At 35.8% G+C, this 12,605-nt stretch overlaps 1 protein-coding gene across 1 annotated transcript in view; it reads right to left on the reverse strand.

The window, feature by feature from the left end:
* The window catches only part of PAN3 (poly(A) specific ribonuclease subunit PAN3), a 117,641-nt gene that overhangs the window by 33,705 nt on the left and 71,331 nt on the right, over positions 1–12,605 (reverse strand). Inside the window, 2 exon segments of the mRNA XM_022574545.3 lie at positions 1,047–1,103; positions 2,219–2,466. Of these exon segments, the coding sequence (XP_022430253.2) occupies positions 1,047–1,103; positions 2,219–2,466 (305 nt within the window).

The following is a 12,605-nucleotide window of genomic DNA, read 5'->3' on the forward strand; positions in this document are numbered from 1 at the left end:
TATTAGTATACCTTCTGAATTATTTCATTTTTTAAATAATCTTTATTGGAATAACAAGTTTTTAAAAATCTAATGAGAAAGGAAACATTTCTTCAGATACAGTAAAATTTTAGCTCCAATGAGAGGCAAAAGGAGCTCTTTGTAAGTATTTTTTTAAGGCAGCTGGAAGAGAGGAAGAAAGTAGATATTAAAGGTGCTTGGGCACAGTCAGTTCATGTAGTAACTCTGCCGTGGACGCCCAAAGAACTGTCCTCTTTAAGGGTTTCTAGCGACCAAACTAAACAAAATGTTATCTAGATGCTTAACACTTCAAACTAGAACAGAAAAGAGGACCAACATACTCTGGGTCAGCAGTGGAGGTGAACAGAAGGGTATGACAATATACCTTCCAATCAAACTACAACAAAGTTACTAAATTCTGCTTCCAGCTTCTTGGCTTTGCCTCTTCCAATTGGAATCTTCTCACCACCCCGCTTTTTTCCCTTTTTCCTCTGCCTCTCCTTCCCTTCAACTGGTCCACGATACAAAATCAAGTACATCTTAAAATATCTTTTGTTTTATTCTTTCATTTTTAAAGCCAAAACAAACATTTTTTTTTCTCTTTTAAAAATGAATTCAGTTGATTTCTGTTGCCCTCATGTGGCTCTTCTGCTCTGGACCTCAACCAGGAAGTGATTTTGCAATACCTGTAAGGTTTCCTTTAACCTATACCTGAAGGGAGAAGAGTGCCTCCTTTTTCTTGCCTTGGTTTCCTTATATCAGGTAGTATAGTTGGGCATGACTACCTCAGGTTTACCATGAGCATATTTTTAAGAGTGGTTTGAAGGGTAAAAACATTACAAAAATGTGCCACATATAATCTCCACAAAAACAGCTGAGACAGTTTTGTGACAAAAGAACCTCTTCATAGATTAAACTAACTTTTTTCTACAAATATGATAAAATAAAAAACGTAAATAATTATAAAATATAATAACCCCTCCCCCCAAAAGTAAAACATTGATGGAATTCTTACTTGAAAGAACCAAGGAAAGTCTCTACTCTACCTCAATTATTTGACCTTCAGTTCGGCAAGCTGTTCTGTGATAACTTTTGAAAGATCTCTGACCAAAAACAAAACAAAACAAGAAACTATTAGCTATTTTATTATTTTTTAGAAAGCATTTTACATGATTTACAAGTACTTCTATAAATGTTTTCACATTTATTTCTCATACGATGGTCGTGTGCTTAACCTCATTTACGATCGGGGGACCAGTCTCAGAGGTACTAAGATTCAAGAGTCACAAAACAATGGCAGAACTGGGACTCTTAAAAAGGAAAAATAAAAATCTGTTGTCTTTCCACTCAAACTGCCTTTTAGTAAAATATTAAATGTAATCAAAATAAATCATTAATTTAACTTACGGGGTCAAAATCTGCTTACCAAAATCCAAACATACTTTTCATCTAAGCCTGTCAGTTATGATTTTGTCAAATATCTACAGTTTAGACCAGCATTCATATTTTAATGGAATTTGGCTTTCTTACTCACGAGATCTTCATCTACTACTTATTTTTCTATAGCTAAATAATTTTTCAACATGGACAAAATTATGAAACTAAAAGTGTACAATTTATGGAACATGACGCTTCCCTCTCGGCCCCTCCCCCCCCATAGTCCTTTGGTAGCTCTTTCCTTACCCATAATCAGGGCTCCCTGAACCTCCTCCCTCCTTACCAGTGACCCATGCTGGAGGCCTCCTATCACTGTGTCCTCCACCATCCAGAGTTCTAGCTATTAAATCACTGCCTCGCCTGAGCAAGCATTTATCATCGGTTTGCTTTCAGCAACTACTGATAAGAATCCATCTACTTCTCTAACTTCAGAGGTGAAACTACCTATATCTACAAATAACCGTCAGCAAACACCAACACCAGCTAGCACAAGTACTAGGTAACCCCATAAGCAAAACATGCCATAAAGTAATAAACTAGAGCTTAAATATAACTTCTGATTACAAGCAGATTTGTCCAAAACTAGAGATATTATTAATGCAGAAACAGATTACTTTGAACAGGTAAGAAGAGATTAGAATTATCATCTAAGTCAGAAATTAATTACTTTTTCACATCACAGTATAGAGAGACAGGACTGGGTAAACCTCCTCGTTAATCTCATTAATAAGAAGAAGCTGTTGTAAGAGCCCTCTCTTTTCTCCTTTAAATGCAGACGTACCATTCCAGTCAAAGGTGCTGGAGTTGTGTCTGTATAGAAGTAAGTCGTCCCACCGACAGTTTCCTTTTGGATCACCTGACCAGAAGATGGAGTCTGAGAAACAGGATTATTAACAGGTGTAGAGGCACTAGAAGGCACCAAGTAATTTGCTGGATTTGGAGTGTGACTTCTTCTTCTGGGAGCAGGAGAAGTATGTGGAGTGATCTTGGGGGAGTGAAGAGGGGAAGATCCAGCAGACAATGACATTCCTGAAGAAGATGTAAAAATGTTTCTTAGAAAGCAAAAATTGGTTTCAGAGAAAAAAATCTGGAAAATAAAATGCAAACGTTCATTTGGAAGAAACATCTTTAGCAAAATTCTTTAAGTTCAAAAATGAAAGACAATTTTGTCTCGTTTTAGAGAAAGCTCTGATTAAAAGCAAATGTGAAGAATTTCTTTTTTTCAAATATAGTCATTCCCAAATAAATTAGGATATTTACTGTAAGAATACGTCTCCTCCACATCAAGGTTTACATGAGAAACTTCAATAATAAGAATTACTGATAATTTAATAAATTAATCAAAAAGTGAGAAATAACTGGGACTATAAAATTATGCCTTTTATAAAAGCCTTTCTTTAATAAAAGGCATAATTCCTTTTTTGTAATCAATCATTTAAAACTATGGCTATTAACAATACAAATATCACATATCCCTAAAATATTTTAGTATCAAAAAATCAAATTATTTAATGAGATTTATTAGATTTCTTTTGGCCAAATACTACTAACAGAATGGTTTGAAAAAGCAAAAAAAAAAACTAAGTCTAGTCTTAGTTGAAATACATGGCCGCTTAAATACCATATTTTTTTTTAAATCAAGACGTATACTGTTTTGATGCCTTTGTCTTTAAACAGGCATACGCTATATAGTAGACAACTGAAAATTCCTGCAGATGCATACTCTGGCTCTAGTGCGAGTTTTACCTAAACACAACTAGCAAGAAACCATTGTATGCAGAGCATCCTCTATCATGAATCTATGGTGGAGAAAGGGAAAGGACAATTGTCTTCACCCCTCAGGAGATTCCAAGCTATCTGAGAAAACAAGGCCAGGTCACATGTAAAAGACATAAAATGGCTTACAGAAACACTCAAATAGAAACGAATGTACTGTCAACTCCATGCCTCCATACAGATGGAATGCAAATTAAGTAAAACCAGGCACAGTTAGTCAAAGGCTTAATGGAGGCGATCAGTTCTGAGCAGAGACTGAAAATGGTTTCTCCAGCCACAGTTAGTTACACTTCCTGAAAGAATTAGCTTATCCAGGAGCTATTTTCTGGCTATTTGGGGAACAACTGAAAAACTTCACCTGAAGTAATATGCCATCTCACAATTCAAGAAAAAAGTTACCAAAATGCTTCTGGTCACAGAAATATGATTAACAGGGATATGAATTTCAATTGCTAAGAATTCATAAAACACAAACACTTTTTTGAAAAAGATGTAGGCGAATAAAAATAAGGTTGAGAACTGAGATAATACTTATTTTTACTCTGGATAGCCCTCTGTATTTTCTAAAGAGCCCTGACATAATTATTTTGTCTGATTTTCTGAGCAACGAAGGTAGGTCAGGTAACAAGCACCGCAGTACAGATCAGAAATTTACACACAGGGGGGTTGTTATCTGACCAAGGACATATGTGCACAGCCAACAGCAAAGCCAGGCTTCAAACCCAAGTCTCCAAACTTCCAGTTTAATACTCTTCCTGCTATAACACAATGTCTACTGCACTGACATTAAAATAGGACAGGAATTTCGCAAGTATGTCTTAAATACATCTAAGAGAAAGTTTAAAAGTCTAAAACCCTTTAGAAAAATACTTATAAGGAAGCCAAGCTATTATGTTAACATATGAGCCTAATTTTTAAAACTCATGATTCTTTTTTTTTTTTTTTTTTTTTTTGTGGTACGCAGGCCTCTCACTGTTGTGGCCTCTCCCGTTGCGGAGCACAGGCTCTGGACGCGCAGGCTCAGCGGCCATGGCTCACGGGCCCAGCCGCTCCGCGGCATGGGGGATCTTCCCAGACCGGGGCACGAACCCATGTCCCTTGCATCGGCAGGCGGACTCTCAACCACTGCGCCACCAGGGAAGCCCTACATATGAGCCTAATTTTTAAAAAACTTTTCCAGAGTTCTGTGTTTTTTCTAACTCTGTATATTATACATTTAATTGTAGGTCAATCCATACTGCAAAAATTGGGAGGATTATTCAACTATTTTCAAAAGATACATACTCCCCACTCATCTAATATGAAATGCATCTACAGTTTTCCTAAAGCTAGTCTCTAAGCCCTTCCAATATAAAACTGGCCAAGTCACCAAAAATGAGTAAATTTGTTTACTACCTTTAAATTAATAACAGCAGCAAATACAGCTACCAATTCTTAAGCACTTTCCATATGTCAGGCAGTAATAAAAGTGCTTCACATACACGACTGTTTAATCCTCACAACCCTGTGAGGTAGGTATATCAACAGTCACCTCACAGAGGAAGAAACTAACTTAAAAATAATTTTAAAAAATTTATTGTAAGGGCAAATACAGGTTACTGAACAAAAGAATCAAGATTGAAACTCAGGTCTATTTGATTCCAAAGCCTGTGCTCTTAGCCAATATCTAATACAGCTGCCCAACCCCTAAGCCATACACCAGAGAACAGAAAGGGGGTCCATTACACTTAGGAGCGTTAGTGTGACAACTTAAACGACGTGTGGGAGCAGGGTGGGGGAAGTGGGGTGCAGCAGGAGAGGAGGGGAAGAGTCTGACACCAGAGCAGGCGTACAAGTGAAACAAAAGGTAGAATCTCTCCTTAAGGCTAAATACGAGGAAAAACTACCAAAAACAATCTAGTAGAATTTACAGGTTGTAAGTTACAAGCTTTCTCTTCAGAATTTTAAATTTTGTGGCTATTCTAGTACAAAGTTTCAGCACTGAAATCTGAGTTAATATATCTGAGCTGAGGCTGGCTGGCATGATCTAAACACATACAAAATAAAACATGTGAAACAGTAATAAGGATCACCACCCTTAAGGGTAACAGAATATTTAAGTTGTATGGGAAGCTAGAAAGGAAACTGACCTCTAAATTACTGAAACATCCAGCCACAAAAGGCATAGCTTTGTGCCACCAAAATATTTTGCAAACATGTTAAAGAATCGAGTAAAATACACACATATCTGCTTGGAGAGAGTTATTCTGTACTTGGTATTGTGAAGACGATAAGCACAACACACTTAATATTAACTGCCTGCATGTAACACTAAATTACAGACAGCACAAAGGAGCAGAACCTTACTACAGAAATCAGTAACTAAAAATAAAAGTGAAGTAGAATGAACAGATTCCATTTCATCTCTCTTGCATGTAAATATTCCTTTATAAGTTCCATCTTCCCTTATATGGGGAGGGGGTGGAGGCAGGGGTGCTACTTGTGGTTATTACAACAGTTTGCTATTAATTAGTACTCAATCACTGGAACACTTAAGCAAACATAGCAACACACTGAGGATACCATGAGAGACAAACAAGAAGAATGAAAATCTGTATTTAAAAAAAAATCTGAATTAAAAATATTTCATTTGTGTATTTATTTTTTGCGTTACTTTTGTAATTAACTCTTAAAATGACATTTTGGTGAGATCATATACAATAATTACACTATAATTTCTTATTAAGTGAATATGCAAACTGAGATATTTAAGTCATGTGTAAGTTAATCGCTTTAGAACATTCGAAAAAATCCTTCTTAAAAGTACCCAATTCAAAGAAAAGTGAGGAACAATACAGAAATGCCCACTGGACGAATTAACCAGAGCAATGAACAAAATAAAGAAATGAAATTTTAAAAATTTAAGGTTAACTTATGAAGGTAAAAGTATCAGTGTTTCTGGATGACATAATTCTATACCTGAAAAACCCAAGGAAACAAACAAAAAAGACTCTTGTAAATAATGACAGAATGCATAAAGTAAATGGCTCCAGTATTAAGAAATACCAAATGAACATCGTTCCTAAATACAAACATCCACTTAAGACAATCGTATTTCTGGGAAATCAGAGACTGAGCTAAATAAAACAAATACCCTCCCTCAACCCCAACCAAAATTATGAACACATAGAACTGCACGATAAAATACAATACCCACATTTTAAAACATAGCTGAAATCAAAAGAATAGCAACAAAAGCAAAAACTCCAAGAGCAAGAAATTAAGGCAAAATTGTGAACTAGAGATTATACTGTGGGAACTTTGGAAAACCACATCCCAGGCCAGATATAGTGTCTACAAGTTAAGGCTTCCATGTTCACATAGGCATATGAAACATGGCCTTCAGCACATAAAATGTGAAAAATGAAATTCAAATCCCAGTGTAAAGCCAGGAGTCTGGAAAAGCTGTACCATCAGGCAATGGTGGAGGAGAAAACTTCTACCTGTCAGCCCACAGGCAATAGGTAGGCTTGTTTGTGGAACAGAGATGGAGGAAAGGAAGAGGGCTTGGCGTGCGCGGGGGGGTGGGGGTGGGTGCGCAGTTCAGGAGAAATGGAAACCTAATGCCTGCACCATGCACAGGTGCAGGAGAGAAAAATCCCCGGGAGATTCTGTGTGATAGGGATCCCAGTGTGTAATTATAAAACTTAAACTGCACTGGCAATGGACACCTGGGTAAAGCAAACACCAACTATTTTGACAAACAAACATGACCTACAACCCATAGCACACATGATCTCTCCCCAGAAAATAATCTCATGTGAAAAGAACTCCCAAAATGAGAATCAAATATGCACAATTCATTGAGAATTAGCACCTGAAAACAATGAATCCCAGATAACAGAACCCTATAAAGGAGATTTAAAAAAACCCTACAACTAAAATGATTAAGGACATGAAAGAAGTGACAAACATTTGGCCTCTCCCGTTGCGGAGCACAGGCTCCGGACGCACAGGCTCAGCGGCCATGGCTCACGGGCGCAGCCGCTCCGCAGCATGTGGGATCTTCCCGGACCGGGGCACGAACCCGTGTCCCCTGCATCGGCAGGCGGACTCTCAACCACTGCGCCACCAGGGAAGCCCCATTTGTCCTTCTTAAACAGAACTATATTCTATAAGAGTAAAAATTATAACCATTAAAATTAAAGGAGAAAAAACTTAACAGGTGAGTTAAATAGCAAGGTAGACACAAAAACAAGAAAAGTAAACCAGAGAAGAATCTAGAAACAAAGCTTGGAAAATATAAAAGACTGGTTAAGATACACAGAAGGTAGAATGAGAAGGCAAATTTCCAGGATAAAGAAAATACTGGAGGAGCAATATTCGAAGAAAAGCTTTGGGATATTCAAGAACTAGGAAATCCTCATTCCAGAAATCCTAAACAAGAGTTCTGAACAGAATAAGTAAAAACAAGTCCCTTTCAATCAATCAGGTGAAACTGTTGCATGCCAAAGATAAAGAGAAAAACCTAAAAAGCTACAAAAGCAAAAAAAGACAAATTATCTTAAAAAAAAAAGGACAATTACATTCACAGGAGACTGATCAGCAACACTAGACAATGAAAAAATGTGCTCACAGTAAGGGAAATAAACGTCATCTTAAAGCTTATGCACAATTTGCAAGTGAGGGGAAAAGTAAAGACATTTTTAAGGTCACTCACATCTCCTTGGTGAAAGAACAATTAAATGATCAACTTCAATACAGAAGAAAACTCCTTCCTCCAAAAAGCACAGAATAAAAGAAGGTATGGGTAAATCTGAATAAGCACTGACAGTGAAACTATTAGGCTGAGATAGGTTCAAGTCAAAGTGTAATTAAAATTCTAGGTTACTGTAACACTGAAAGAGGGCAGGAAGGACTTCAACAAGTTCATACTGAGTAAAGCATGCATGGTAAAATTCTAGGGGTGACCACACATAAAACCAAAACACAGTACGTAACATCCAACCTCTACCCTACACCGTACACAAAAATTACCTCAAAAATCTAAATGCAGGAACTAACCTATAAAACTCTAAGAAAACCAGCATATACTTCATGATCTTCAGTTAAACAAGTGTTTCTTAAGTTGACACCTAAAGCACACATAACCAAGGGAAAAAGAAAAAGAAATTAGACTTCACTAAAATTTTAAACTTTTTGTACTTCAGAGGAAACCATCAAGAGAGTGAAAAGCCAACCCACAGAATGGGAGAAAATATTTACAAATCATATATTCAGTAAAGGTCCAATATATAGAATATATAAAGAACTCTTATAACTCAACAACAAAAATAACCAAATTTTAAAACTGGCAAAGGATTTGCACAGACATTTTTCCAAAGAAGATAAACAAATGGCCAATAAGCATGTAAAAAGAAGCTCAACATCATTAGGAACATGCAAATCAAAACCACAGTGATACCACATTATACCTACTATGACGGCTATAATCAAAAATAAGAACAATAACAAGTGTTAGCGAGGAAGTGGAGAAAACGAAATCCTTAACACATTGCTGGCGGGAGTGTAAAATAATGCAATCACTTTGGAAACAGTCTGGCAGTTCCTCAAATTGTTAAACACCAGTAATTCTACTCCTAAGTATGTTACCCAAGATAACTGAAAACATTATCTTCACACAAAAACCAGTACATGAATGTTCAAAGCAGCACTATGCATAAAATAGTCAGAAAGTGGAAACAACTCAAATGTCTATCAACTGATAAACGGGTGAACAAAATGTGATCTCGCCTGTACTATGGAATACTATTCACCTGTATGAAGGAAAAAAATACTGATTCATGCTACAACATGGATGAAGCTTGAAAACACTGTTAAGTGAAAGAAGCCAGAGACAAGAAGGCCACACGTTGTATGATTCTATTTACATAAAACGGCCAGAAGAGGCAAATCCATAAAGACATAACGTAAATTAGTGGTTTCCAAGGACTGAGGAGAGGGGAAAATGGGGAGTGACTACTAATAGGTAGGTACGAAGTTTCTTTTTAGGGTTATGAAAATGTTGTGGAATTAGACCATGATGATGGTTGCACAGCCTTGAGAGTATACTAAACACCACTGAATTGTACACTTTAGAAGAGTGAATTTTATGATATGTGAATTACATCTCAACAAAAATAGTTAATACCTAAATTATTGCTGCAGGTGAGGGGAGAAGGATCAAGAAAACTCCATTAATCCAATGGGCGTATGGGGGTGGGGGAGAGAGGGAGAGTGAGTGAGTGAGTGAGTGAGTGAGTGAGTGTGTGTGTGTGTGTGTGTGTGTTGGAGAGGGGGGAGAGACAAACAGATTGCAAAAAACAAAATTCCACTTACATTAACTAGCAATAAAAACCTAAAATATCTAGGCACAAACTTACCTAGGATGTGCAGGACTTACATGAAGAAAAAGGTAAAACTCTACTGTCAGAAACAAAAGATAACTTGAACAAAAGAAAATAAATACCTGTACCTATTTGTTGTAAAAATGTCAATTCTACCCCGAACTAATCTAAAAGCATAATGCTAGCTCAATAAGAAAACCAACATAATTTTTTTTATTTAGCCAAACTAATTATATTCATTGGAAAAATAAGCAGTAAGATAGCCAGGAAAATTACTAAAGTAAAGCAAGTACAGAGGAAGAACAAAAAAAGAAGAAAGAAGACTGAAAAAGTAAAAGGAAGAAAAAAGTACTGTATAAGGTCACTGGATACTAAAAAAGTGATGAAAGCTATAGTAACAAAAATATTGAATAAAGGCTCCCATGAACAGTGGGTCAACACAACAGAATAAGCATGAAACTTGACCCCAAATATATATGAAAAAATAAGCATAAAACTTCAGGGGAGGAGATGGACAGTAGTCAGATATGCCAACTTACTAGCCACCCCTAAATGACGAATTGAGTAAAGATAAAAGCAAACAGATGGTTATTTAGATAAAATAAATAAAAGTGACTCACCCTTCCATTCACTACGCCCATAAAAAAGACAAATATTCAGATTTAATATTTAAGAGTTTAAAACGAAAAGTATCTCAAAGAACATTTTTTTAAATGTTATGAAGACATACAAAACACAAAGGTCAAAATAGAATTTAACTTCTTCAAAAAATAAATATTTCTACACAGCAAAAAAAGATATTTGCAACACTTAGTAAAAGGCTAATCATCTTATTATATAGCTCTTAAAATCATTAAGAAAATAGAAAGCAACCAAAAGAAAATGGACAAACTATACAAGTAGTCAGTTTGCAGAAAATTAAATGCCTCAAACATATAAAAAGATGCTAATATTCACTGATAATTAAAAGAGATGCAAAGTAAAGCCAGCGTATCATTGGCTCAGATTGGCGTAGATTAAAAAGTTTATTTAGACAATTATTAAAAGGGTGGATGGCATATAAATACTGTCATACATTTTTCGTGTCGACTGTTACAATCTCTTTTGGAAGAATATTTGGCAATACCTATCAACTAAAACCTTTTAATTGGCATGATAATGATAAACAATTCAAACTAAAAATGTCATAAAATGAAAAATAAAAGCTATTAACTCCATTAAAGTGTATATTTTTGTCTTGCTCATCTTTGAGGCCCTCAGAAGTCACTGAATAAATGCCTCATGAACAAATGCTAAAGTCGCTTTTAAATCCCTTCTAGGAAAAACAAATGTAATATTTTCTTCTCTCAAAGAATTTTTTAAAACGTGTCCTCTCAGATACAAATGTATCTAAGATGCCAGAGCAAAGATCCTCCTAAATATGAAAACATTAGAAGCATCCCTTTTAAAATCAGGTACAAGACAAAAATGTCAACTATGACTTCTTCTGTACAATCCCAATGCAAGAAAACAACAGAAAAAAGATTACAAAGGAAGAGATTATTATTTGCAGGTAAGTGTTCAAATTTTATACACACACACACACACACACATATACATATGTATATATACATATAAAAGAATCTACAAATTATTAGAAATAGAATGTCTCAAAGTAACCAACACACAAATGTCAATCACATATTTTCACACTAAGAATAATGAACTAGAAAATTTTTATTTTTGAGACGCCAAATTATAATACCAACAATTACCACAAATGTGTCTCAGAATATCTTACAAAATATATGTAATACTTGAACACAGAAAATTATAAAACTTTGTGGAAAGGCATTAAAGAAGACCTGGAAAAAAGAACTGGACAGAGAGCCCACGTTCATGGACAGAAAGACAATACTGAAATCGTGACGATCCTCTTCGATTCATCTAAAGATTCGATACAACTTCCCTGAAGGCACCAGGCTGCTTCCCGGATCCACAAGGCTTGAAGGCTGTCCCCTCCTCTGGTACACTCATCAACAACCCTCCTTGTCAACACCGAGCTCTCTAAACCCCACCCTCACAGTAAATTCCAATTCAACTTCTGAAAAATCTTCTTACTCTATAAAAATTCTCCTGATACTCATGTTTAAAAATTATTCCCATCATTTTGTACTTTATCTTTTGCTGCAAGTAGCACACAATGCAAACTGTCTCTTTGCAGGGGAGAACTGCGCCTTAATCCTCTCTGTATTCCCAACTACACACGTAATGGCATGGTGTCAGCACACAATACATTTATCAAAAAGGAAAAAGAAAGAGGTGAAGGTTTCCTCTTCTTGGTACAGCAATAGCTACAAACAGGAAATGAAGAGTGCCAACACCAGAATTAACTGAGTATAACAAGCTGGGAGGAGAAAAGCAAGTGTTCATGCTATCAGGTGGCATAGATGCCAGTTGTCACTATTTAAAAGCAAATGTGAAACAAGCAAATGTGAGAGAAAGAGAAGGATCTGAAGAATTTGAGGTGAAGGGCATTCTTGTAACACAGCAGTCTGATTATTCTAGTACTACTCTTTCCAGATCTATGTAGTCTGGGTAAACCTAGATTACACTAATGTTAACTAAAATTGTTAATGCTGTTGTAACTAAAGTTGTTAACTTTAACAAAGTTCCAATAACCACATTAAATCCTCAGTAATAAACTGTCATGTATGGCTACACTGAAGAGAATGGTTTAGATTAGAAATCACCAAAATATATCTCATGCTGAACAGATGAATGAATTAAAGACAAACAGAGGAAGCGTTTTATCTTCTTAACAATAGGGCCAATATTTGGGACCTCATCCAAGAGAAAATCATAGTAAGGAATTTATATGATCATATCCAGGAATACAAAAAACGAAGTTACTACTAAAGATATATTTCTTACTTTATTGATTTTTTTAAAACCAAATTCCCTAATCACACCCTCTCCCAAATAAAACAATGCCCAGTTTATAGCCCAAAAAACAGACACTAAGTTTATGCTCCTAAATTCTAACAG

Source organism: Delphinapterus leucas, chromosome 18, assembly GCF_059928025.1.
Source record: "Delphinapterus leucas isolate spDelLeu-1000000601 "Yukka" chromosome 18, BTC_Dleu_Yukka2, whole genome shotgun sequence".
In the NCBI taxonomy this organism is placed as follows: domain Eukaryota; kingdom Metazoa; phylum Chordata; class Mammalia; order Artiodactyla; family Monodontidae; genus Delphinapterus; species Delphinapterus leucas.